This window comes from Loxodonta africana, chromosome 10 (assembly GCF_030014295.1).
Source record: "Loxodonta africana isolate mLoxAfr1 chromosome 10, mLoxAfr1.hap2, whole genome shotgun sequence".
Classification (NCBI taxonomy): Eukaryota; Metazoa; Chordata; class Mammalia; order Proboscidea; family Elephantidae; genus Loxodonta; species Loxodonta africana.
The window spans coordinates 117,908,287-117,929,304 of record NC_087351.1 but is presented as its reverse complement, the minus strand read 5'-3'; the positions used below and the strand labels follow the sequence as shown (position 1 = coordinate 117,929,304).

At 56.3% G+C, this 21,018-nt stretch overlaps 1 protein-coding gene across 1 annotated transcript in view; it reads right to left on the bottom strand.

Annotated features, from left to right (window-relative positions):
• ASPG (asparaginase) overlaps positions 1–19,526 on the bottom strand; it is a 29,656-nt gene extending 10,130 nt beyond the window's left edge. The window contains exons 1-7 of the mRNA XM_064291945.1: positions 19,445–19,526; positions 9,666–9,774; positions 8,814–8,925; positions 5,039–5,164; positions 4,599–4,682; positions 3,430–3,556; positions 327–439 (exon numbers count right to left, since the gene is read on the bottom strand). Coding sequence (XP_064148015.1) covers positions 327–439; positions 3,430–3,556; positions 4,599–4,682; positions 5,039–5,164; positions 8,814–8,925; positions 9,666–9,774; positions 19,445–19,526 — 753 coding nt within the window. The remainder of the gene's footprint in view (positions 1–326; positions 440–3,429; positions 3,557–4,598; positions 4,683–5,038; positions 5,165–8,813; positions 8,926–9,665; positions 9,775–19,444) is intronic.
• Positions 19,527–21,018: the final 1,492 nt, after the last annotated feature.

Sequence of the window (21,018 nt, the reverse complement as noted above, 5' to 3'; positions counted from 1 at the left end):
TGCAGAGACCCCCATTCATTATTCCCTCATTCCATGTCCCTAAGACGACTAACTGCCGCGAATAACGGGGATACGCGGGATCTTCACGAACGCGCGCCTTTGCGCTGGGGGACCGAGGTCCATTGTTTTTCTCTGCGCGCCTGGGCTTGATTGGGTCTTGGGGTGATGGGGGCTGTAGCAGGATTGGCACTGGGACAGCAGCCAGCGGGGCCCCATCACCAACGCCCGATTCCAAGACGGGCGTCTGCACTGGCCAGGCGGGCACTGGGGGTCCACGGGGGCGTGGGAGCTGCGGAGACGCTCAGAGGGGGCGGAGCGGGGCCTACCAGGGAGGCCGGGATCCCGGGGTACAGGCGCAGCACCCCCACGTCTCGCTCCACGTGGCTGTGCACCACCAGCGGCTCTTTCCGGCGAATCTTCTGCACCAGCTCCCGGTTAACTGAGGTCAGAGAAGGAGGGTGAGGGGCCTGCGGGGGGCCTGCCAGCGACACCCACTCTTGCACCCACCCCCTGCCCTCCCCCAGTCTCCACAGGTCCCAGGCCCAGAGCTCAGTGGAGTCCCCCTCTTGCCCTACCGGCCCTCCATCCCCACCAAGTCCTCAGGACGCCGGTCACTTACACAAGGAGCCAGGCTCACAGTGGACACGAGAGAGAAGGAGGGTGGGTGACAGGTGACATAGGTGAGGGGGCCCCCCAGAGGGGCGGGAGAGGCAGAATGAGTCTCATGGCCACATAGGAGTGGGGGGCATTCTAGGCAGAAGCAGCAGCTGGTGCAAGGGCTTGGAAGGATCAGAGAGGGGCCCCACTGGGAACTGGAAGCAGTTTGGGGTGCTGGATCCCAATAGGAGAGGGGCAGCCAGAAGAAGTCAGGCAGATGCCCACCAGGCTCCCTCCTTCCAGTGTATCCTCTGACCAGGCAGCTCAGGCCCCCTTAGTGAGCACCATGCCCAGACTTGCCTGACCCACACCTGGGCCCCGAAACTACACATAGCTGGCATGGAGCCTCTGAGTGTGAAAGCTGAAGAGCAAAGATGTTGAGTCAAAGAATGAATGAATGGGTGAATGAATGAGTCTCAGGACCCTTCACCTTTGGGGAAAGAAAGCCCCCATCAAACTCACCCCAAGACACAGAGGTCTAACCTTGCCCCCTACCTCCTTTTCACACCCAGAATGTCAGCTCTTGGAAAGTGCAAAGGAGCAGATGCTGGGGGTCGGCAACCCTTAAACTCCACCCCACAGAGGAGCTCCTCGTCCAGCAAGGTGTGACCAGAGGCACAGACCACCCTACACCATGGGCCAAGGAGCAGGTGGGCACAGCCAGCCTGTAACCCCCAGGGCCCACCCCAAGGACAGGGCCCAATTCTCCAGGCCTTGACACAGGGCCGCCCCATGCAGCCTTCTCAGGCAGCCCAGAGAAGGCGAGGCTCGGAGACGGAAGGGCCTTGGCTCAGGCAACCCATCCAGTCAGGCGCAGGGCCCAGACTAGACCGGGGATGGAGGGGTGCAAATGGGGCTACCATGCGGGGCGCCTCCTCTCCCAGCCCCCAGGTGGGCACAGTAAGCCTGGAGCCTAAGCAAGCGGGTGTGATGATAAAGGAGCCATTCTGAACACTGGCTGCTTCTCAAGCCCCTGGGTGGGCCGGGAGATGGGGGGCAGGGGAGGACCGAGCATGTCCTCCACTTCCCCTCTCCCCACCAGGCCAAGCATCAATCAGACCCCGCACCAGACAGCGCCAGGGCGTCCTTTAATTTAGGGATGCCTGTCTCATCTGGGAGAGCAGATAAGGTGGGTTGCTGCCACCTCTGTTCAGAGTTATGGCTTCAGAGGAGGTGGTCACAAAGCTGGCTTCCTGGTGGAGGGACAAAGAAGACCCTGTGCCACCCCGCAGCCCACCAGTCCTTCCTACCCCAGGCTCCTGCTGGGGTCCCCACACCTAGCAGCAGGCCCCTTAGAGACGGGCAGTGACAGCATTGGCAGCCGGCCTCCCCTTGGGAGGGATGACTGTCACCAGAGACACAGGAGTCCTGGGGTGGCTCTGCCATCCCTGGGGGAGGTGGCACTGCTGGGGGACCATGTGCCCAGTAATGTGGCTTGAGGACCACAGCAGGGTGGGCTGAAGCAGCAACCTGAGTCCCCAGCGAGGTCCACCCTGGCAAACTGGGCCAGAACCTGGGCGCAGGGCAGCAGGGCTGGAAGGCGCTGGCGGGGGATGGGTCTCCAAAAAGGCCCCTCGCCCTCCAGTGTGGCATGGGCGTACAGGAAGGGACAGGGCCGCCAGGACCCCATATGCCAACCCACCTGACTTGTGCTGAGGCCAGGCAGGCCTCCTGAGCACCGGGTTCCATGAGGGACCTGAAGGCTTTCCTCCCTCACAAGTGTTATAAACGCCACCTGCCCTCATCCTGGCTTCGGCACGGGTGGGGGCCACCCACTAGTCAGTTTATGGGGAGTGGATGGGCTCCCCTGACCTAGCCCAGCCCCTGCCTCAGCTCTGTGGCCACCCCTCCCCAGGGGCCTTGTCCTGGCTCTAAGTTCTCTCTGGCCACACTGTCTTTCAACACTAGATGCCGGAACTGGCCAGACGGTCTGACATGGGGCGGGGGGGGGGGGCACAGGGCACCCTGGACGGGGGCACGGGACTCAGCTTGGGAGACAAGACCAGGGGTGGTGGAACATGAGGGGGACAGCCTGCCCCTTAGTGCCAGCCCCAGCTCTGCGCCCCAAGGCTACCCTGCAGGCCCCAGGCTGCACAGGGACACATCCCCACCCACACCTTCCTCCCTGGCTGGGGGGCGTGACCCAGGCCTGGCACAGGAGGGACTGAGTGCCACTACACAGGACAGGCAGGGGAGCCGGTCCACTGGCCAGCACTACTCGTGTGCCACCTGGGGCAGCCCTGAGCCTCAGTCATGGCTGGGAGTGGGGTTCAGACAGCCCTTACACCCAGGGCAAGCAGGAGCTGCCAGGCCTCCTGAGGGGCTTCAGCGTGGTGGTGGTAGGAGCCTCGAGACATCGATGGGCCCACTAGGAGGGCTGAGCTGCCCACCGGGCCCAGAAGACAGAGGATGCCCCCAGAACTCCCAGGGACAAGTTAGGGACAAGGCCACACTACAGAGACCTACAGCACCAGGTCCAGGCAGGACAAAGGAGCAGAGGGCTGGCTCGCGCGTCACATAGCAGGGGCAGACCCCCAAACCTGCTTCACTAGCTCTGAGCGCCCGGTGACCCATGGCCCCCCTCTCCATGCTTCCTTCTGGCTTCTCCATGCCCCAGGGCAAAACCCGGAAGGCTGAGTCAGAACCCGGCATGTCTCTCTCCTGCAATCCAAGGGAAAGCTCTCCGCCTTGTCCTGGTCCCAGCAGCTCCTCGCATCAGCGGTGTTCCAGGTCCCTCCCACCCTGCTGGCCCTGCTCACAGGCTCAGCTTACTTATGATGTCGGTGCCCACGGTGGCCAGAGGAGGCAGGTTGGGGGAACAGAAGGCTGCAAACCTCCGCGAGTCCACCTTGGTGGCCCTGTTGCCCCGCAACAGCTGGTTCTGGAAGAAGAGACAGACCTGCGGGAAGGGCGTGGGGAGGCTCAGTGCCAGCCGTCCACTGAAGCCCCCACCCCCGTCCTCCAGCTTCCTCCCTGCAGCCAACCGAAAGGCCCAAACCCAACAGGGGTCCCCCCATCACAGGCAGAGAGGAAGTCCCTGAAAACGTAAGGCCTGGGAGCAGGCATTGCAGATAGCTCCCAGGTCACATCCCCTGATGACACCCAGGGTTCTGCAGGGTCCACCCCTGTGACTGTAACTGGCACCTAGCCTGTCTCCAGCCCCCAACCTCCGGCTGCTCAGTGCTGGTTCCCACCGGGAGGACCAGGCCTGGCCCCCCCTGCTGGGATGGGACAGCCAGGGGCAGAGAAACAGGTCTTGGAAATGCTGCCTCGAGCAAAGCCACTTCCCAGGGGCTGCTGACCCACCTCCCCACGAAGGGAAATGCCTGAAGACAAAAGGGGCTCCTTGCCCTGCCGCAAGCAGGGAACTGTGGGGAGGGGTGTCTTTGTAAACGTCTCATTGAGAAGCCGCACAAAATAGGGACAGGTGTCGAAGAGAAAGCAAAATCCAGACTTCCCATCTAGGTTCCGTACGACCTACCTTTACAGAGACTTACATACACACACATAAAAAGCCAGTTGCCATCTAGTCCTGTCCAACCCATGGTGGCCCCATGAGTGTCAGAGTAGAACTGTGCTCCACAGGGTTTTCAGTGACTGATTTCTGGAAGTAGATTCCCAGGCCTTTCTTCCGAGGCATCTCTGGGTGGACTCCAACCTTTCCATTAACAGCTGAGCATGTTCACTGGGAAAGAACTGTTAGTCCTTGGTGTCTCTGGGGAGTGAGAGTGGGTGGGACTTTGGTCCTTTCTGCTTCCTCTATTTTCTTTTTTTTTTTAACACCGATGACATATTCCATGTAAGTGAAATGAAGAACTTTTAAAATTCTACTTGGCACCGCACCTGTGTGCCCCCCCAAGTACCCCACCCCACAGTGGGTTCCTGGAGAGCTCACAGGCTCTGGGCACCTGTCATCCAACCCCCGGCCCCTGTGAGGGTACCTCAGGGATCAGGTACTGGCCAGCCATGAGCAGTGCCCCTAGCAGGTTCTCCCGGCCGTCGTTCCAGAGAGCATGGATGGGCACCTGGGGGAAAAGGCCACGCGGGAGGGGTTGAGCAGGGCAGGGGCTCACCTGTCCAGGTGAGTTCCTGAGACCCCTAAAGGAGCCACACAGGTAGGGGTTGGTCCATTCATCTGCAAGAGGAAAGGGCTGGGTAGGCTGGGGCTGGTGAGGTGTACTGGGGACAGGTCCCTTAGAGAAGGCAGGCCACGTCACCCCACTCCCAAGGCCAACACTGACCCTCAAGTGTTGTTCCTGCTGACGATGCCGGCCTATGCCCAAGGCTCCCCATTCGGCTTCCCTGCTGGTAATGCCCCCCAGGGAACCTGGTGGCCAGCAGTGCCCACTTTGTGGAAGGCATAGGCTCTGGGTCCTGTTACCTGAGCCCCAGTGAGGATGACAGGTTTCTGCAGGTTCTCCAGCACGAAGGAGAGCGTGGAGGCGGCGAAGGCCATGGTGTCGGTGCCGTGGATGACCACAAAGCCGTGGTACTGCTCGTAGTGCCTCTGTGGGGCACAGCTGCACTCAGGCCAGGGCTCAGCCTCCCCACCCACCGGCCTCCACTGAGTGCCTTCACCGGCTCCCAGGGTCCCTGCACTCCCCACCCCAGGATGGCAACCCTGAGCCTCCATTGGGTCCTCAGACCACAAGAGCACCTGAGCCCATGGGGCTCAGGCACTCCCTGAGGACAGGGACAGTCCCCTGCCTCGGCCTCTGCCAGGCACAGCACACAGGCAGGGGCCCAACCAGCACTTGCCAAGGTCATGTGCTGGCCTGGGGATTATTCCAGAACCAGCTCAGCACCCCTGGAGAAGCCTGTGCTGAGGGCCAGGGCCTCCAGCTCCTCAAGAAGAAGGGGCTATGAGGTGAGCGACCCCCACCTCCCTGCTCAGAGCCTCTCTGCCCAGTGAAGGGACTGGGGTGGACACAGTGTGAGTGGACATGCCCACCATAAGGCAGGACCCCGACAGGCGAACTTGGGGAAGGGGTCTTCCAAGCCCAGAAAGGCCAGAGCCGTTCCAGGCAAGCCAGGCGCTGGGGTGGGAGGCGTGGGGAGAGGCCGGCCATACCGCCTTCTCGGGCCACCAGCGCCCTCTGGCGGCGGATTAGCCGGTAAACTAGGTCCGCACACGTTTACGTTAAGGTACTCACAGGCTTCCTTGTTTCCTTGCTAATCCGTAGTGCACAATTTCACATGCGTTCCACCACAAAAGCAGGTGAAATTGTGCACTACAGATTAGCAAGAAAAGCAGGTGAAATTGTGCACCACAGCTTAGTAAGAAAAGCAGGTGAAATTGTGCACTACAGCTTAGCAAGAAAAGCAGGTGAAAATTGTGCACCACAGCTTAGCAAGAAAAGCAGGTGAAATTGTGCACCACAGCTTAGTAAGAAAAGCAGGTGAAATTGTGCACTACAGCTTAGCAAGAAAAGCAGGTGAAATTGTGCACCACAGCTTAGTAAGAAAAGGAGGTGAAATTGTGCACCGCAGCTTAGCAAGAAAAGCAGGTGAAATTGTGCACCACAGCTTAGTAAGAAAAGCAGGTGAAATTGTGCACTACAGATTAGCAAGAAAAGCAGGTGAAATTGTGCACCACAGCTTAGTAAGAAAAGCAGGTGAAATTGTGCACCGCAGCTTAGCAAGAAAAGCAGCTGAAATTGTGCACCACAGCTTAGTAAGAAAAGCAGGTGAAATTGTGCACCGCAGCTTAGCAAGAAAAGCAGCTGAAATTGTGCACCACAGCTTAGTAAGAAAAGCAGGTGAAATTGTGCACTACAGATTAGCAAGAAAAGCAGGTGAAATTGTGCACTACAGCTTAGTAAGAAAAGCAGGTGAAATTGTGCACTACAGATTAGCAAGAAAAGCAGGTGAAATTGTGCACTACAGATTAGCAAGAAAAGCAGGTGAAATTGTGCACTACAGATTAGCAAGAAAAGCAGGTGAAATTGTGCACTACAGCTTAGTAAGAAAAGCAGGTGAAATTGTGCACCACAGCTTAGTAAGAAAAGCAGGTGAAATTGTGCACCGCAGCTTAGCAAGAAAAGCAGGTGAAATTGTGCACCACAGCTTAGTAAGAAAAGCAGGTGAAATTGTGCACTACAGATTAGCAAGAAAAGCAGGTGAAATTGTGCACTACAGATTAGCAAGAAAAGCAGGTGAAATTGTGCACTACAGATTAGCAAGAAAAGCAGGTGAAATTGTGCACCACAGCTTAGTAAGAAAAGCAGGTGAAATTGTGCACCACAGCTTAGTAAGAAAAGCAGGTGAAATTGTGCACCGCAGCTTAGTAAGAAAAGCAGGTGAAATTGTGCACCGCAGCTTAGCAAGAAAAGCAGGTGAAATTGTGCACTACAGATTAGCAAGAAAAGCAGGTGAAATTGTGCACCACAGCTTAGTAAGAAAAGCAGGTGAAATTGTGCACTACAGCTTAGTAAGAAAAGCAGGTGAAATAGTGCACCACAGCTTAGCAAGAAAAGCAGGTGAAATTGTGCACCACAGCTTAGTAAGAAAAGCAGGTGAAATTGTGCACCACAGCTTAGTAAGAAAAGCAGGTGAAATTGCGCACCACAGCTTAGCAAGAAAAGCAGGTGAAATAGTGCACCACAGCTTAGCAAGAAAAGCAGGTGAAATTGTGCACCACAGCTTAGTAAGAAAAGCAGGTGAAATTGTGCACCGCAGCTTAGCAAGAAAAGCAGGTGAAATTGTGCACCACAGCTTAGTAAGAAAAGCAGGTGAAATTGTGCACTACAGATTAGCAAGAAAAGCAGGTGAAATTGTGCACTACAGATTAGCAAGAAAAGCAGGTGAAATTGTGCACCACAGCTTAGTAAGAAAAGCAGGTGAAATTGTGCACCACAGCTTAGTAAGAAAAGCAGGTGAAATTGTGCACCACAGCTTAGCAAGAAAAGCAGGTGAAATTGTGCACTACAGATTAGCAAGAAAAGCAGGTGAAATTGTGCACCACAGCTTAGTAAGAAAAGCAGGTGAAATTGTGCACTACAGCTTAGTAAGAAAAGCAGGTGAAATAGTGCACCACAGCTTAGCAAGAAAAGCAGGTGAAATTGTGCACCACAGCTTAGTAAGTAAACACAAGCCGGTGCGTACCTTGCTTCTTGGGTAACCCGTCCCTGGGCCACGCCGGGCCGTGGCAGGAGGCTGGCCGAGGCGGTGGCTGCACCGGGACCAGCTCTGAGAGCCAGAGCCTCTCACCTGGGCCCGGGAGCCCCCAGCACGGCAGCCCCCACCACCGTGGCCCCCACTACCGTGGCCCCCAGCACGGCAGCCCCCAGCACGGCAGCGGCTCAGGTGGGGCCGCCCGCGGAGCCCAACGCACCTGCCGCGCAAAGGGCGGGCGGGGCGCCCTCTGCTGGCCCCGCGGGGGCGGGGCGCGGCTGGGCGGCCGCAGCGGGGTGGCCGGGGGTCCGGGTCCAGCAGCCAGGTCATCGCCGTGGTGGGCGGGCAGGCCCAGCGGAGGAAACGCCCCGGACCACCGCGCGACCAGACGTGCCCACGGCGGCAGGTGGCCCTTTTGGGGATACAGGGGCCGGACCCAGGACCCCACCCTGTCCCAGGCAGCAGGGGCTGAGGCGAGGCGGGAAGCTGTTCTCCGCTAGGTGCCTGGGGACTAGGGACCGTGCGAGCCACTGGGGGGACTAGGGGGCTTCTTAAGGGAGGCGGTGGGACTTGGGCCTGCGGGGGGAGCGGAGAGAGGAGCTGAGGTGACCCAGGAACCAGGGTGGGGCTTGTGCCGGAGCGGACACCCTGGGGGCTGCGGACGCGGGGGGGTGTTTGTGCGGACAAAACAAGACCACTGTTCCGGGGTGGACGGGCCCCCACGCAGGAGGTGTTGCCCAGAGCTCCCAGGGCCCAGGCCAGCAGGCCGACCCCACCGCAGACCTTCCCCACCTGCCAGGGCTCCTGCAGCTCCAGGGCCCGGCTGGCCCGACCGCACCCTCCCTGCTGTGCCCCCACCCCTGTCCTCTTCATTCCCCACCCCGAGCCCCCCAGGTCCACTCTATCTCACCCTCCCGGCCCAGGTCCACCCTCCAAGCATCGCCCCCACCCTCAGCCCAGCCCTCACTGCCAGCCCCGCCCCCATCCCAGCCATGCCCCATACCTCCAGGTCCCCCACCCCAGCCCCAGCCCCAGCCCCCCACCTCGATGGTCTGCGCGATTTGCGCCCACTCGGCGATGGTCATGTCACTGGAGTCTAAGAGGGGCTGCCACTCCAGCACCGTGTAGATGACCCTCTGGTCGGGACTGGCGGGGCTGCGGAGACAGAGGCCTCTGGACACCCTGCCCGGAGCCGCCCACGGCGATTCTGCTCCCTGCGGTCCAGAACGTGCCTGTGGACCCTGCTCCCACGAGCTCTCAGCACCCCAAGGACAGGGCCTGGGGACAGGGGCAGTGGTCTCCCATAAACATCCCCGGCCAGGTATGCGGGTGTGGGCCAGGGTGGCCATCACTTCCCACAGCCCGGCTCTGAGCGAGAGGCTGGGCCCCGGGGCGAGCCAGGAGCCACCGCTGAGGGTCCTATACGTGGGGGTTGGCGACAGCAAGGGCAGCTCCCTTCATGGTAGTGGGGGCAGCTGGGCCCAGAGCCAAGAGCAAGAAGACCTCCCCCCAGGAGGTGGGAGCAGAGACATGAGGGGCTGCCTGGCCTCTTCATGGGGACCATCCCTGGGCAGGGTACTGTCTGTCACCAGGAGGCTGCAGACCACGCCCCCAACTGTACCAGCCTGAGGCCAGTGGGCACAGGGCAGGCAGGTGCATTGCAGGGCCCTCTCGGCCTCTCAGGGTGGTGGGAGGCCCCAGGCTTTCACCGACCCAGGCTGAAGCCCGGTGTGCACATGTGAAGACCAGTGACCACCCCCTGAGAGAGCACGCTGTGAACACCACGACCTGCTCAGCGGGGACCAGGAGGTGCTGCGTGTGCCCTGGACGGGTGCTCTCCATCAGGATCTGCTCCTTCCTTCCCTGGAGCACCCCCCTCCAGCCCCCACACTCACGGCAACACCAGGGTGTCCTTGGGGAGCTGGCAGGCACAGGCGTAGTCCTCATCATGGAACATTGGCAGCCTCCTCAGAACAGCAGCCAGGCCCTGCCCAGGGACCAGCACTGTAGACAAGTCCCGGGAGGGTGGGTCAGGGCCCCTGCCCCCACCCACACACACACCTTACGGAAGTCAGGGTCTGGGGGATGGGGCTGCCTCGGGGACACTGAAGGATGGACAGCTGCCCCCTCGCCACCCACCAGAACAGCCCCCGGGCCTCCTCCCCAGCCTGCCTCTGCTGACCTCTATCTCTGGAGGAGCCCACTCTCCCCAGCCCACATGACCAAGCTCACAGGCTCGGTCCCCTCCAGCCTCTTAGTCTCAAGCCCGACCCCTGCACCCACCATTCTGCCTCCACTCCCCAGATGCCCGTGCTCTCCCACACCCCATCCCCCTTCTCCCCGGACCATCAAGGACCAGCTCATGGGCACCCCCTCCAGGAAGCCCACCTGACATGCAGGCCAGGGTGGTCTTCTCTGCAGGCTCCCAGAGCACAAGGCCTCTGACCCCTCGAGGTCCAGCCCAGGCCCTGCACCAAGCGCCTGACACACGAGTACTCCATCAGCAGCTCCCCCGCCCTAAGGATAGGGCCCCACCCCAGTCTACCTCGAGGCCAGCTCCCCCACCCCCATCCCGTCTCCTCCTGACCCCCATGCCCTCCAGCCGTGCCCTACAGCTTCCAGACAAGAGTCCAGTTCTCGAGCTTCCGCCCTCTGCCGGCTGCACGCGTTTCACGCTGAAGTTACACAAAATGGCTGTCAGCTACTGTTGAGTCGTCTCTGACGTGTGGAGACTCGTGTGTGCAGAACAGAACTGAGCTCCACAGGGTTTTCAAGGCTGTGACCTTTTCAGAAGCAGACACCAGGACTGTCCTCTGAGGGGCCTCTGGGTTAGGGTTACGGCTAGGGCTAGAACTAGTTTTAGGGCCAGGTCTGGGGCTGGGGTTGAACTGTTTAGACTTAGGGTTAGGGTAGGGTTTAGAACTGGAGCCCTGGTGGCCCAGTGGTTAAAAGCTCGGGCTGTAACTAAGAGGTTCTAATGCACCAGCCACTCCTTGGAAACCTTGTGGGGCAGTTCTACTCTGTCCTATAGGGTCGCTAGGAGTCAGAATCGACTCCACGGCACACAACAACAACAAGGTTTAGAGCTAAGTCTAGGGCTGGGGCTGGGTGAGGGTTAGGGTTGGGTTAGGGTTTAGGGTTTGAATTAGAGTTAGGGTTGGGTGAGGATTAGGGTTGGGTTAGGTTAGGGTTATGGTTGGGTGAGGATTAGGGTTGTGTTAGGGTTAGGGTTGGGTGAAGGTTGGGGTTTGGCTTAGGGTTAGGGTTATTGTTAATATTACAGTTGGGTTAGGGGTGGTCTGCATGCCACGTGGCCCTTTTCCCCCGCTAACTTCCTTCCAGGTCTCCACTGCGGAGCTGCGTGGGGTACTGTCCACCCACTACAGACAGACTCCCAAGGGAAGGGCATCTCCAACAACTCCTCTGGCTCGTACCCTCTCCTTGCCTCACCTAGTGTCCCCAAGCAGACCCTAGGAACTTCTGTTGAACCGGGCTGATGCGGGTTTGCCCAATATTCTGACTGCTTAGTCAGACCCACCCCCTCCATAAGGGGCGGCTGTTGGCAAGGGCAGATGGGGAATGGGGCGCTGTGTCTGCATGTCATGCTCTAGCCCCCGACACCGAGCGTGACCCCAGACATGCCCCTGTCTCTTGACATCCTCCCTCAGGGCGGTGAGAATCCAACTTCACACCCTGGAGGGTGCAGGAGGCACCCAGGCCACCCAGCAGCTGGTAACCATGTTTACGCACCCCAAATGTCAGCTGAGAAGCGGCTCCCCCTCAAAAAAATCCAGGTTATGGAAACTGGAATGTGACCTCACACAGCAAAATCTTCGCAGTCATGACTAAATAAGGATCATGCAGGGGAGATGATCCAGGATGACCCAGTGGACCCTAAATGCCATCTTGTGGGAGGCCAAATAGGGGTTGACATAGAGAGGAGGAGGCAAAATGACCACAGAAGCAGAGATGGAGTGACGCGCTCACAAGATGGAACACCCGGAGCTACCAGGTCCTCCTCTGGAGCCTCTGAACAGCGTGTGACCCTGCCAGCACTCTGATCTCAACCCAGTGACACTGACTGGGAACTTGTGGCCTCCAGAACTGTGACAGAATGAACCCCTCTCTGTTGTTCGAATCCACTCAGTTTGTGTAACTTGTTACAGCAGCCACAGGTCTCATAAGTCTTCCAAGCCCAGAGGTCTCCTGCCTTTTCCAATCCCAGCCAACAGGGGCCAGTCCTGGCTGTGCTCTTGGGAAGAGGGACTTACTGAAAGAGAAGCAGGGCCCCTCACGGGGGCCGTATGTTTGCAGATCACCTTTGTATAAACCTGTAACGGGTCACTTTGCATAGCAGTTCCCCTCCTTAATACTGGCCCTCATGGGTGGTGCTGGGGTTTTCAATTTGGGGATCTACTTAAGGAGAAGATGAAGTGAAGATCCACTTGATTTGGTTTCATGGGGAATACGTATGTGGTTACTTCTATCCGTGGTTATACTGTTAACTGGTTGGGGGTGGCGGGGGGGGGAATGGGGAATGGCTTTCTAGAACATTCCACACTGCAGCACGGTCAGAAGGTGCAAGGCCAGAGGGCCCCATGTGATGTGGACTCTGGCATCTGGACCCATTGAGTAGGAGGGTAGCAGAGGCGAAACCAGCCAAAGACTGAACCCTGCCTACATCCTATTCTCCTGTGGAAAATATTAATTACCGAGGCGTGCTCATATGAAGATGGCATGGAAGACCATGCTGCCAAAAACATGGGAAAATAGCTACCAAAGTGTGTCAGCACAGTGATCAATAAAAACAGCTTTCTGGATTTTGTAGTATCCTCAGCGTTTTGAAATTTGTCATTGGTCGCCATTTTGTTTCTCATTCTAAATAAATACTTGCTTTCACACGCAACTTTGATTTTGCAATGTATATTATTTTTCTTAAAGAGAGCCCCCTACAAGCTTCAGGCCCCACAATACCTGGACACTCCCTACCTGGGGCCTCATCCCTGGGCTGAGTTCCTGCTGGGCCAGAACCTTGTCTGCTTCTGTCAAACATGCTTACCTCTAAGTGAGAGTTTGCTCACCTAATCTCAGCCCTCTAGGACAACAGGTCCCCCTGGGAGATGGCTAATTTTCCGTGGCCACTTGGCCTGGTGGTGATGCCCAGTTGTTTTGTCAAACACAAGTCTAGATGCTGCTGTGAAGGTATTTTGTTGTTGTTATTGTTGTTGTTAGGTGCTCCCGAGTCGGTTCCGACTCATAGCGACCCTATGCACAACAGAACAAAACACTGCCCGGTCCTGTGCCATCCTTACAATCGTCGTTATGCTTGAGCTCATTGTTGCAGCCACTGTGTCAATCCATCTCATTGAGGGTCTTCCTCTTTTCCTCTGACCCCTTACTCTGCCAAGCATGATGTCCTTCTCCAGGGATTGATCCCTCCTGACAACATGTCCAAAGTATGTAAGATGCAGTCTCACCATACTTCCTTCTAAGGAGCATTCTGGTTGTACTTCTTCCAAGACAGATTTGTTGATTCTTCTGGCAGTCCATGGCATAATCAATATTCTTCGCCAACACCACAATTCAAAGGCATCAATTCTTCAGTCTTCCTTATTCATTGTCCAGCTTTCACATGCATATGATGCGATTGAAAATACCATGGCTTGGGTCAGGCTCACCTTAGTCTTCAAGGTGATATCTTTGCTCTTCAACACTTTAAGGAGGTCCTTTGCAGCAGATTTACCTAATGCAATGCATCATTTGATTTCTTGACTGCTGCTTCCATGGGTGTTGATTGTGGATCCAAGTAAAATGACATCCTTGACAACTTCAATCTTTTCTCCGTTTATCATGATGTTGCTCATTGGTCCATTTGTGAAGATTTTTGTTTTCTTTATGTTGAGGTGAAATCCATACTGAAGGCTGTGGTCTTTGATCTTCATTAGTAAGGGCTTCAAGTCCTCTTCACTTTCAGCAAGCAAGGTTGTGTCATCTGCATAATGCAGGTTGTTAATGAGTTTTCCTCCAATCTTGATGCCCCATTCTTCTTCATATAGTCCAGTTTCTCGGATTATTTGCTCAGCATACAGATTGAGTAGGTACGGTGAAAGGATACAACCCTGAGGCACACCTTTCCTGACTTTAAACCAATCAGTATCCCCTTGTTCTGTCCGAACAACTGCCTCTTGATCTATGTAAAGGTTCCTCATGAGCACAATTAAGTGTTTTGGAATTCCCATTCTTTGCAGTGTTATCCATAATTTGTTATGATCCACACAGTCGAATGCCTTTGCATAGGCAATAAAACACAGGTAAACATCCTTCTGGTATTCTCTGCTTTCAGCCAGGATCCATCTGACATCAGCAATGATATCCCTGGTTCCATGTCCTCTTCTGAAACCGGCCTGAATTTCTGGCAGTTCCCTGTTGATATACTGCTGCAGCCGTTTTTGAATGATCTTCAGCAAAATTTTGATTGTGTGTGATATTAGTGATATTGTTTGTCAAATACAAGTCGATACTGCTGTGAAGGAATTTTGTAGATGTGATTAATATCTACAAACCTACAATCAGTTGACTCCAAGTAAAGCAGATTACCTTCCATTTTATAATCCAATCAGAAGAAACCCTGATGACATAGTGGTTAAGAGCTATTGCAGCTAACCAAAAGGTCGGCAGTTCGAATCCACCAGGCGCTCCTTGGAAACTCTACGGGGCAGTTCTACTCTGTCCCTTAGGGTCGCTATGAGTCAGAATCAACTCAATGGCAGTGGGTTTAAGGATCCAGTCAGTAGAAGGCCTTGAGAGCAAAAATTGAGGTTTCCATGAGAAGGAGGAATTCTGCCTCAAGAATAAAACATAAAAATCCCTTCAGAGTTTCAAGCCTGTTGCCTGACCTACAAATTTCAGACTCTCTCTCTAAATACATGGAGGGAGAGATTGGTTTTAAGGAATTGATTCATACAATTGTGGAAGCCGACTGAGTCCCCAAGTGGTGCAAACAGTTAATGAACTCAGCTGCTAACTGAAAGGTTGGAGGTTAGAGTCCACCCACAGGCACCTCGGAAGGAAGGCCTGGCAATCTACTTCTGAAAATCAGCAGAGCTAGAAGAGCTTTGTAACACTTACTGGAGCAGGGCAGAGGCCAAGGGGCCAGAGAGAGGCCTGCCTGCGAGTACAGCTGGGAGGAGCTGTCCTGATGGAAGAACTGTGTCCTGAGCCTTCCTGATCCTGAGTTGTAAGCTGTTACTTCACTAAGAAACCCCATAATTGTGAGTATTGTCTGTGAGTTCTGCGTGGTCGCTGCAATGAATTATCAAACCTGTGAGTCGGAATCGACTCCACGGCAACGGGTTTGGTTTTTTTTTAGCAGAGAAGTGGAGTGTGCTGTGGGAGGGACGGCTGGTGTCAGAATTCGTAAAGGTGGCGGAGAGAGGAGGCGTGTCTGACCTCTGCCTTGTAGGAACCAGCCTTGGGTTGTTGACCTTGAGTCTCCTCCCCGCCCCGTGAAGTTAGAGGAGGTCAGATGCCACTTCCCTGCCGTTCTTACACAGACGGATATCGTTAACATGACAATAGTTGGATGGTAGAGTTTTTACTATTATCATAAATAAAAATGTCAGATAAGGTAGCCGACACGACCGTAAGAAAGGCGACGGTGTGTGTATATACATGAATGGTGAAAACAGTTCAGCACTAGGCTACTAACCAGAAGGTTGGCAGTTCAAACCCACTCAAAGGCGCTTCTGAAGGAACGCCAGCTGATCTCCATCCTAAAGGCACAGCCATGAAAACCCTATGGAGTAGTTCTACTGTGCACACAGGGGCCACCCTGAGTCGGAATCGGCTCCATGGCAGCTGGTTTCGTCTTGGTTATACATAGATCTTATTAGTTCTGCTTCCTTGGAGAACCCTAACAAGCCCTGGAACAGCAGATGTCAAGCTCAGGACATAAAACTCCTACACACGGACCCGTGGAGCCACATTTCGGAGGAAGGTCCGGTGGAGTGTCCATGAAGCTGTAGACGTAGCTCGACTACTGCAGGCTCGCCGGTCTGTACCCTCCACGGCCAATGGCAGGGATGCCCCCGTGCCTTCCCAGGCCCCTGACTGCCTGGCCCCGGAAGCTCGGCTCACCCTGCCATATGGTCAAGGAGCCGGGCTCACAAGGGGCTTTGAGGCAGTGTGGCCACATTGGGACTCCTGGGGCCTTCGGGCTTGTCTGCCCATACCAAGTATGCTGCAGACGCTGCCCGGCCTTGGGCTTTGGGCCTACCAGTTGTTTGGGATTCATGATGCCCCTTGCCCTGTGACACCCTCGCTGAACTCAGAGACGTGACAGGCTGAAGGGTGTCCTGAACTTTGGCAGGGCCTGACACACTGGGCGTCCACCCCGGAGGCCCCTGTTTACTGGCAGACGCAACAATCCAAACAGGCTCTGCTGTCGATGGCACCGTGGCCTCGCCAGCCATGCGGGGCATGTTAATCATTGATGCCATCCAGGTCACTCTAAAGCAGGCCTGGAGGCACAGTCCCAAGTTTAATGCCCCCTTGATGGGCCCAGGGGATCCAGACACAAACAGGCCCTCAGGACCAAGCATCTGGCTCCCAGGCCTCCCACCAGGTCCTGCTCTTCCCTCGACCGTGGTGCTGTGGCACGCCTTCCCTTTGCACACAAGAGTCCAGGTTCCCTGGTCACACTCTGTGTGCCCTGAAGGACAACTGACTGCCAGCCACACACCCGGGGGGTCTCCCTGCGCCCTGATACCCCCTGCCCTGGATCTTGGGTGTGTATGTTCTATCTCCCCTATGGGGGAACAGCTGGGACAGACTTCATCCCTCTTCCTCCTTTGTCCCCTGGGGCCTAACCCTCAGGCTTCCTTCAGGAAGCCCTCCCTGATCATCCCCGACACCAGCATGCTGGTCCAGGCCAGCGAGATGACCACTACCCCATGCATCTCCTCGGCAGAAATTAGCATCATCATCTGTTCAATGCCAGCCCCTCTCTCAGGCCCGTGAGGCCCCAGGAGAGGGGCCATGTCTGCTCTCTCTGGAGTATCACATGGACCTCTGAGCATCACCAACTTGCAGACAGCCTGCATCAGGGGCAAAGGGAGCCCCAGAAGAGGTTTCCAGGGCAGAGTGGACAGCCAGGTCCCCAGTGCTGAAGCTCCAAGAGGCCAGGGTGGAGGCAGGTCCTACCTGGGCCTGTGTCTTGAGCGGGGAGCAGGTCCTGCCGGCCCATGTCCTGGGGGCGGGGACAGGTCCTACCTGGGCTGTGTTGTGGGGGGGTGGGTGGCAGGTCCTGCCCGGACCTGTGCCCTGGGGCCCAGTCCAGCTGGGAACTGACCACCAGGCATTGCAGATGGACTAACAGGATCAGAGGACTGAGAAGCAGCTGACTGAGCCATCGAGCCACATCGGTGGTCTCTGAGTCGGCGCTTCGGTAGACAGGGAGGCTGCCAGGGAACAGGACCACAGAGTGAGGAAGGGGAGGTGGGTCAGTGGCTGAAGTGCTGAGAAAAGCAGCCAAGAACGTTCTCTCAAATAGAGGCAAAGGGTCAGAAAGGTGAGCCCTTTCCGAGACCAGCCGCAGTCCTCGGGTGGTGGTCTGTAGACAGTGAAGGGGCAGCGAACAGGAACAAGGAAGGAGTCCGAGCAGAGGTGGCCCCAGAGAAGGGCGCAGGTCAGGGTTGTCTCAGGGGTGAGCCACTCATCGACACGGGGTGAGTGGGGGGAGGCCTGGCAAGGCAGGGAACTCGGGGGCCCTGGTGCATGGATGGAACCCAGGAAGGAGGGAGGCTGAGGAGGAAGCCTCACTGGGGAAAGTGAAGCAACAACGGAGGTTCAAGAAGGGTCCCAAGGGCTTGAGCCTCCCCACCTGGACAGCCCCAGACAGAACAGAACCAGGGCAGCCATTGTGGAAGGACCTACCATTTCCCTCTTACTCCAGAACATTCTGGATGCTCCCGGGGGGCAGTCCTCTTCCCATCTGTTATAGATTGAATTGTGTCCCCTAAACCCTGGTGGCGCAGTGGCTTAAGAGCTCAGCTGCCTTGGAAGCCCTACAGGGCAGTTCCACTCTGTCCTATAGCGTTGCTGAGAGTTGGAATCGACTCAACAGCAGTGGGTTTAAATATGTGTTGGAATTTTAACCTCTAAACTGTGGATGAGAAAACCCTGGTGGCATAGTGGTTAAGAGCTATGGCTGCCAACCAAAAAGGGCAGCAATTTGAATTCACAAGGCACTCCTTGTAGACTCTATGGGGCAGTTCTACTCTGTCGTCTAGGGTTGCTGTGAGTCGGAATCGACTCGACGGCAATGCGTTTGGTTTTTGGAGTTTTACTGTGGATAAGGAGCCCTGGTGGCACAATGGTTAAGCAATTGGCTGCTAACTGAAAGGTCAGTGGTTCAAATCCACCCAGCGGCTCCGTGGGAGAAAGACCTAGCCATCTGCTCCTGTAAAGATTACAGCCTAAGAAACTCTAAGGGGTAGCTCTACTCTGTCACTTGGGGTCGCTCTGAGTCAGAATCAACTCGAAGACATCTAACAACAGGATGGTATCCCATTTGGGAATAAGGTTTTCTTTAATGAAGTCGTATCAGTGCAGGGTGTGTCTCAAACCAGTCACTTTTGAGTTATAACAGGAGCAGATTAGGCACAAAAGCCAGAACAAACGGAGTAAAGATGGATGCCAAGCAATGCTGAGAAAAACCCTAGAGAAGCTAAGAGGTGGACCTTCTGCCAGAGCAGACAGAGAAAGCCTCCCGCTACAGCCACACCCTGAACGCAGACTTCTGGCCTCTTGAACTGAGAGAAAATAAATTTCTGTTCTCTAAAAAGCTACCCACTTATGGTGTTTTGGGTACAGCTGCTCTGGTAATCTAAGGCACCATCCTTGACCCTGAGAACCCAAACTGGGGTCCTCCCTGAAGGTGCTCAGCATGCACTGGTGGGGTGCCCAGCATGGAGCCCCCAGCATCCCTGCTTGGGGTGGGGGAGATGCCTCCAGAGCCCAGGCGCCCGGGCCCAGGCCCTTGGCCCCACTCTCAGTGAAGCCACCACTCCTTCCTCTCTGACCAGGAACACAGTCCATCCCTTTCTGACGTGAGTTCAGCCACAGGCTCAGGGACAAAGTAAACAAAATGCTGCAACCCAGGAAACCACCTCCTGCTCCATCCAGGTCATGAACTCATGGGTCCTCAAAGGTGTCACCCAGGACTACCTGCCGGGCCAGGACCCACACGGCTTTGGAACAAGGGGAAACTCAAGAAGTGGGGTCCTGGTGGGGGTGAAGTTACAGCCTCCCAATCACCCCAGGTGAGGGCAGCCCCCTGAACACCTTAACGCCCATGACTGTGTGTTCAGGGAAGGTGCACCCACGGATACTCTGGGGGTCCCTCCCAGCACCATAATTCACTGCTCCAGGTGCTCTGCCCGGGAAAACACCGGAGAGTGCAGACAGCCCAGGCAGTGGGGCCAGGTAAGGTCACAGCCACCTGTCCCCTCTCTCCAGGGCTATCCCCCTGGGCCCCAGAAGGTCCATTTAGGAGGGACAGGCAGCCTGTGAAACGGCAGCGGCGGCGCGGAACGACGCCCCCTCACTGGGACCCCTTCTGGGCGGGGCAGAAGGGCCCCAAGTCACAGTTGGGCACCAGACCACGGCGACTCACCGCCGCGCTCGCTCCGCATGCCGATGGTGCCGCCGGTGTAGATGGCCAGCAGCCGCCGCTCGGGGCCCGTCGCGCGCGCCATGCCAGGGCCGGGGACGCAGGGGACAGCGGGGCTGCGGGGCAGGAGGTCAGTGCGCCCCGACAGCAGCAGGGCCGGCGGGCGGGGCCTCGGGAGCGGGGTCTCCCCGGAGGGCGCGCGGGTCCCCAGCGGAGGCCAGAGGGGCCTGAAGACCGCGACTGGCTCTGGTGCCTGGACCGCCTGCTCTGCAGGGCACCGTGCGTGTCTAATCGCAGTGTGACGGTGGCGCAAACATCCTTCCCTCTGACTGTTGGTGCCAAAGGACCTCAAGAACAGTGAGCGGTGGCCGCCCTACCCCCGCGGCAGCTCGCCACAGACATCTATATCCCATCAAAGCCCACACTGCTGACACCCCTCAGGGCCCCTCCTGGGCCCACCATATCACGCTGCCAACAGAGCCCACCAGGTGGGGGCAGCAGGTGTGGGTCCCCGAGGGTCTCAAGCGGCAGGTCCACCTGCCTCCCATTAGTACCTGTGACACGCAGGCCCTTCCTGGATGCCTTCCTTGTGCAGGGAACCCACAAGCTTCAGGGGACAACTCTGCTTCATGGGGAGCACACCCCCCTTACCAGATTCGATTCCTGGGGAGCTATTTGGGCAACTGGCAGAAATGCAGTCATTCTGTCTACAGACAAGCAATGGATTCCGTTTAGCAGGGGATACTCCAACCATGGAAACGCCAGCTGTACCTCCATGTAGTGATGAAGATCCAAGACCACAGCCTTCAGTAGGGGTTACACCTCAACATAAAGAAAACAAGAATCCTCACAATTGGACCAATAAGCAACTTCATGATAAATGGAGGAAAGATTGAAGTTGTCAAGGATTTCATTTTACCTGAATCCACAATTAACACCCACAGAAGCAACAGCCAGGAAATCAAAAGACATGTTACACTGGACAAATCTGCTGCAAAAGACCTCTTTACAGTGTTAAAAAGTAAAGAGTCACTTTAAGGACTAAGGTGTACTTGACCCAAGCCGCGGTGTTTTCAATCACCTTATATGCATGTGAAAGAAAGCTGGAGGACAATAAGGAAGACAGAAGAAGAACTGAGGCCTTGGAACTGTGGTGTTGGTGAAGATGAATGAATGAACAAATCTGCCTTGGAAGAAGTACAGCCAGAATGCTCCTTAAATGCAAGGATGGCGAGACCACCTCTCACATACTTTGGACATGTTATCAGGAGGGATCAGTCCCTGGAGAAGGACATCTTGCTTGGTAGAGGGTCATCAAAAACCAGGAAGACCTTCAATGATATGGACCAACACAGTGGCGGCAATGATGGGCTCAAGCATAACAACGATTGTGAGGATGGCGCAGGACAGGCAGTGGTTTGTTCTGTGAGTCGAAACCGACTAGATGGCACCTAACAACAACAACAACCTCGATGTGCGTGTCCACTTCAGTATTCTGGATCTATACATGTGTCTGTCCCTCAAGCCATCCTTTGAGAGGGTCATAACACCTGCCTAGGGCCCTCACCTGGCATTCA